The sequence below is a fragment of the Pterocles gutturalis genome, unplaced genomic scaffold (assembly GCF_000699245.1).
Source record: "Pterocles gutturalis isolate BGI_N339 unplaced genomic scaffold, ASM69924v1 scaffold4778, whole genome shotgun sequence".
In the NCBI taxonomy this organism is placed as follows: domain Eukaryota; kingdom Metazoa; phylum Chordata; class Aves; order Pterocliformes; family Pteroclidae; genus Pterocles; species Pterocles gutturalis.
In genome coordinates, this window is record NW_010125338.1 from 2,439 (window position 1) to 7,620 (window position 5,182).

At 45.8% G+C, this 5,182-nt stretch overlaps 1 protein-coding gene across 1 annotated transcript; it reads right to left on the bottom strand.

Annotated features, from left to right (window-relative positions):
- Nucleotides 1-685: 685 nt before the first annotated feature.
- On the bottom strand, nucleotides 686-3,687 carry MED26 (mediator complex subunit 26; the record flags this gene model as incomplete). Its single annotated transcript, XM_010078509.1, has 2 exons — nucleotides 686-2,380; nucleotides 3,613-3,687. Coding segments are annotated over 2 exons (1,770 nt in total), but the record flags the coding sequence as incomplete, so codon positions are not given.
- Nucleotides 3,688-5,182: the final 1,495 nt, after the last annotated feature.

Sequence of the window (5,182 nt, forward strand, 5' to 3'; positions counted from 1 at the left end):
AGACTGGATTTAAACTGAAACCAGACTAAAATATGTGGATGCCTATGGAATGTTGAGCTGAAGCTGGTCTCCCAGCCTGCAGTGCAACACCTGCTGTTTAAAACCCAATCTCCGTACCACATGACTTTAAAAAAAAAAAATCAGAACGCAATCATGTTCAGAGATGTGATACAAATAAAACTACAGTTTTTGCACATTGTCTCTCCAATATCTCACTGCCAAATAAAAACCCAAATCAAGTCAAATAAATAGATGCATATTTTGTTAAGGTAACTTCCACAATTTTCTCTGTACCTGCCTGTAATAAGATTCCGGCATTCAGAAAGTGCTGGAAATCCTCTTCACTTCTTGGGGACTAACACTTTTTTTTTATAGCTGGCTCGCTAGAGAGTTTTGAACTCAATTTCTCAACCTTCGTATGCCTTCCTTTGCAATTGTTAGTAAACTGGTAGCAGCATTTCACAAAAGGAGAATGTAAAGGCCAGAGCTGTCAATACCCAGCTCCCCCACCCCTCTGCTCGTTGGGCCTGTTTGTCCAGGACAGGAGGTTTTTCTCCATCTTTCAGTGGCATAGCGTCTGCCGATTTGCTTTTTCGTTTTTGTGTTGGTTTTTTTTCTTTTTTTTTTTTTTTTTTTTTTTTTGCTAACTGCAGATGTAAAAGCATTTTTTAGCAAAAAACTGTACTCAGTCTAGGCAGACATAAGGCAGGATGTTCAATCTACCATCATCCCCGTGTGGATCTAGAGATATGCACTGTGTCCAATCATACCAGTTACCCTGTGTGTCGTAACAACCGTTCACGCCTGGCCAGTTATGTTCACATATTCTGTCGAGGTCATCACTCGTGACCTCTCTCGTGACCCCAGGCAAGTCTGTAGGTTTGCTGTTAGGAGCTAGAACGTGAGTCTTTCTAGCCTCTTTTCTAGTGCTTTCCTCCTGCTTTAAATATTCAGACATGAAGTAGTGAGCTCCTGGAGTCTGTACTCCTGACGAGGACAGCAAGCTACTCTGTCTGTTTAAATAGGACTGAATGATTTCATTTCTGGATAACTCTTTCCAGTTCGTTTGTTCAAAAGGGCTTTGCAGGTTGGGTTTTTGCTCCTGCTTTTCCATTTCTGTCCTGTGCTGTTCAGTAAGTGCAGGGATTTCTACCTGCAAAGGATCTTTCTGTGTTAAAGGTTTTATCTGTCCTGTCATGGGATCAAAAGTGAGTTTTCTCTCTTTTAACCTCACAGGTTTCACACCCCCTTCTGTCACGTGCCCATCCAAGTTGACCGTATAGTCTCTGGGTCGGTACCTTTTCTTCTTTTTACTATCGGAACCTGAAGCAGCATCATCACTGTCCATTTTTGAAGTGTCCTGGGAAAAACCCATGTGTGGTGGGAGAGATTCCCCGGGGTGGGAGCTGGTTTTGCAGCCGGGGGATGTATGCTGTGGGAGGGTCCCTGCCGGGTGCCTGTGCTGGCTTTCCGAAGGTACCTGCTGCTCCTGCCACTGCTGAGAAACCTCAGCTACCGACTGCTGAGAGAACTCCAGTCTTTTCGCTGGCATCGGAGGTGTGGATGGTTGCATCAAGGATGGTGGCGGTGATGGCACCTGTGCAGTATCTAAGAACTGAGACCTTTGAGATGGACTAGGCATCGAATCCTTTGGTGAGTATGTAGTATGCTGCCGAGCAAAAGTATCATGCCTAACGTTTCTAGGGCTAAACGAGGAACAGCGAGGACTCTTCGGCTGGTGCGGGCCGGTGGTTTCTTCCGATTTATCATGCTGCTGAAGCACTGCAGTCTTTAATAACGAGGAAGTGCTTGAAGGTTTTACAAGTCCTGGAGAACTGGTGTGAGGTTTTACAGCGTTTACTGGGATCTTATTGTGTTTATCGTTCTCACTGAGTTCTGTCCTGCTGCTTTCAGGCCCTGCGTGTAAATTTACATCTACAGGACTAGGAAAATTTTCAGGACTACCTCCAATACCATTTGTTGGAGGGGGTGAAGAGTTTTGTAATACTTCATGACTAGCTTTGGAGACTTTTGGGGGAGGAGGGCCCTGATGCCCGTCCCTGTGTTCACCTTTCCTTTTCCGATTTCCCAGTTTCTCTGTTTTTGGAGAATTTAGTTTCTGTATATCATTCCTGCTTTTCAATTCGCTGATTGGCTTCGATCCAGCCACAGCAGGAAGTTGTGTTTCTGGTTTGCAGTTGTGAGCACCACCATTTGCTGATCCGGGTGGATTCGGCAACCCTCTTGGCACCGGTTCATTCTGGGTTACAGGCTCTATCAACTTTTGCCAATTCCGCAACAATTTCTTGGCACGTTTGGCAAGTTCCTCATTGGATGTCTTCTTCCTCACCTCATTGATGAGCCTCCCAAGCCTCGTTTCCTATAAAGAAAGAAAAGTTGTTTTACAAACAGGTAGCATTCTAAACAAAATCCTCCAGGTAAGTTTCTGCTCTGTAATGCTTACCCTAGGAAATACCTAGTTAAAAACCACTAACGAGTTAAGTGTTGAATGAATCTTTCTGGAAAGGGTCAGTCCAGTTGGTCCAGTGCTCTACCATGCAACACAAAACCTACCGTAGGTTTCAAGTCACAATGTCTTTACTCCCTGGCTAAAGCACCAGAGCCATCAGCTGTGAAAAACATCACAGAGGAATTATCTGCTCAGCAAGAATATTGCGAATTAAGGTGCAAGCTCAGATTTGAGGGGACATGCAGCACCCCAGGCAGAAAAGGTGTTTATCACAATGAAGATCTGCAGAAAGAGGCAAGAGAAAAATATCCCAGAATCGTCACCTCTTACAGGAATACGTTGACAATGAAAATCTGCGTTTCACAAACCCGACCAGCCAGGGTGCGACTCGCGTCCTACCTTCCTCCTCCATCTCTCCTTTCCCTTCGCTCCCCAGTATCTCGAAAGAATGTGAAACACTGATTTAAACGAGCATTCCTAGGGTGTCCCAAAGTGGTTTCATAAGCGGAAGGAAGTGTTTGATTGTTCCCAAAGCACATTTGAAAACAAAGAATTGTTCCACCAGTCAGAGTATTTAAGAAAAGCACTTCAAAGGGAAACACAGAGCAGACTGGGAGAGAAATACACAATACGTGGGGATATTTATGTTGAAATACTGCTGGAGTTATAGTTAAGCAATAGTTAAAAGCAAGTAACAACAATAATTCCAATATAAAGATTTAAAAAATATTATGATCAGGCACTGAAACCCACTAATGGAATTTAAGGTTAATTTTATAGATACAGGGTAACGATATTCCTATTTCAGATCCTTTGGCGCTTGGTCACCAAACATCTGAAGAGGTGACCAGTGCTTCAGCAGAGCGACGCTGCTGGGTGCAGCAGAATTCACCAGCTGCGAGGGACGATGAATGCAGTGCCCCACACAGACGGGAACTGCGCTGCCCAGAACCCTGATCCGCATCCAGACAGAATTCCCCTGTACGCACCGAGGTGGCAGAAGCAGCACGAGAGGGACAAAATGATATCTGAATTGTCAATCCTTTGCAATTGTTTCAAGAAAAGCTCTTATGGACAGCAGGCGGGCAGAGCAAGTCCTTTCACACACACCAAGATCAAGCGATGTTCAGAGGGTGACATACCTCAAGCGCCTCTTTGGTAATGGGATATTTCTCCAGGCTGGAGATCACTTCCAGCACTGCCACCATGTTATGGATCTGCAACGAGGAAGACAAAGTCACTTCACGTTTCACGTACAGGTCTTAGTTATCAAATGTAATTGAAGACCTTCCACTTTGTAATTGCTGGAAGCATTAATCACAAAATCACTCTCGCACTGTCTGGCTTTGGGGAGAGGATTCTTCAAAGAACAGGGACAAGGACACTTTGCTGACCTAGTTGGAAAGTGCAGGAGCTGTAACAAACACACTCTTAGGTAAAACTCACGGAAACATTCACAATAAATCAGCCTGACTTACTAGCAACACTGTGAGACCCGTAGCCAACACGTTAGTTAACTGTCCTGCAGCCTAACTAGAAACCCAAGTGGACCAAGCAAAGCAACGCGTCAGATCAGAAATCTTGTATTTACTCCTTTGGGCACCGCTTTAAATTTACACAAGTCACTGTCCTACAATTCTGTTCAGAATACCGATGCTTCCTGTCAGCTCCACACCAAGAGTCTCCAAGCCCAGGTACAAACTCCTCGGAGCTCCGGAGCTGAAGCAGAGGCTGTGCCCAGTAGGTGTCCCCAGCCCATCGCCCATCGCCCGCCGGACCCAGCGGGGGACCGGCCGTGGGTGGCTCCCACAGCCACCCTCCGAACCCCCGTCATTCCGGAATTGCATTTCCCCATCTGCGAGACAGTGAGGAGCAAGCGCAGAAATTCCCATCACGTTAACAGCGCGTGGAGCAGATTTTCTGACGGGCTTCCCTGCAACGCTCCTGCACGTGTCAGGAAGCTCCGCTCAGAAGCAGCTGCTGCGAGCTGTAGATGTCAAGCACAAAGGGGATTTTAACAATTTCAGTGAGAAACCTCAGACTACAGAGATCCCTATTTCCATTACCTGGTGTTAAGAGCAACGAAAACTGGAATTTCTAATTCACCTCTGTAGATTGATTTGAAAGATAAGCAGAGGAAAACTTGAATCACAGTCTCATTTATTGCTTAATTGCATTTGTGACTCAACTGGACATAAACGGCATCCGAGAAAAATCTCGCAGCGAGAACCTCGGCGGGGATCCCGCATTATCCTAAAGTCTCATCAGAGGATAATCAGGCAGCCCCACCCTCCCAGACACACTCTGCTGCAAGATTCCTCATTTCAAGAAGACTGCAGGTTCGTAAGAATGAGCTGTTCCAAGTCCCTTCTACCCTCCATCGACACAACAGGAGAATCAGGAGCTGAAGTCTCTTCCTTTCAGAAAATCTTGTGCACAGACGTTTCTTCCACCCCAGCAGGACTGTTTGATGTTGGAGGTACCGGGACAAAGCTGCCAGCACTGAAACATTCTGCCTGATGTTTAGAGTTACTTTTACCAAACTTATTTCTGTAGTCTCTATAGGCTCTGAACGATTGAAACTCTTACAGGCTGTAAAACAACTCCAGACCAAAGGTGAATGAATTTGTCGTGGTCTTTCCCCCCTCTGCAGCTACTCAAAGTCCTGCCACCCCATCGGGTCTGGCAGAACTCCGCTTACACTTTAAAACA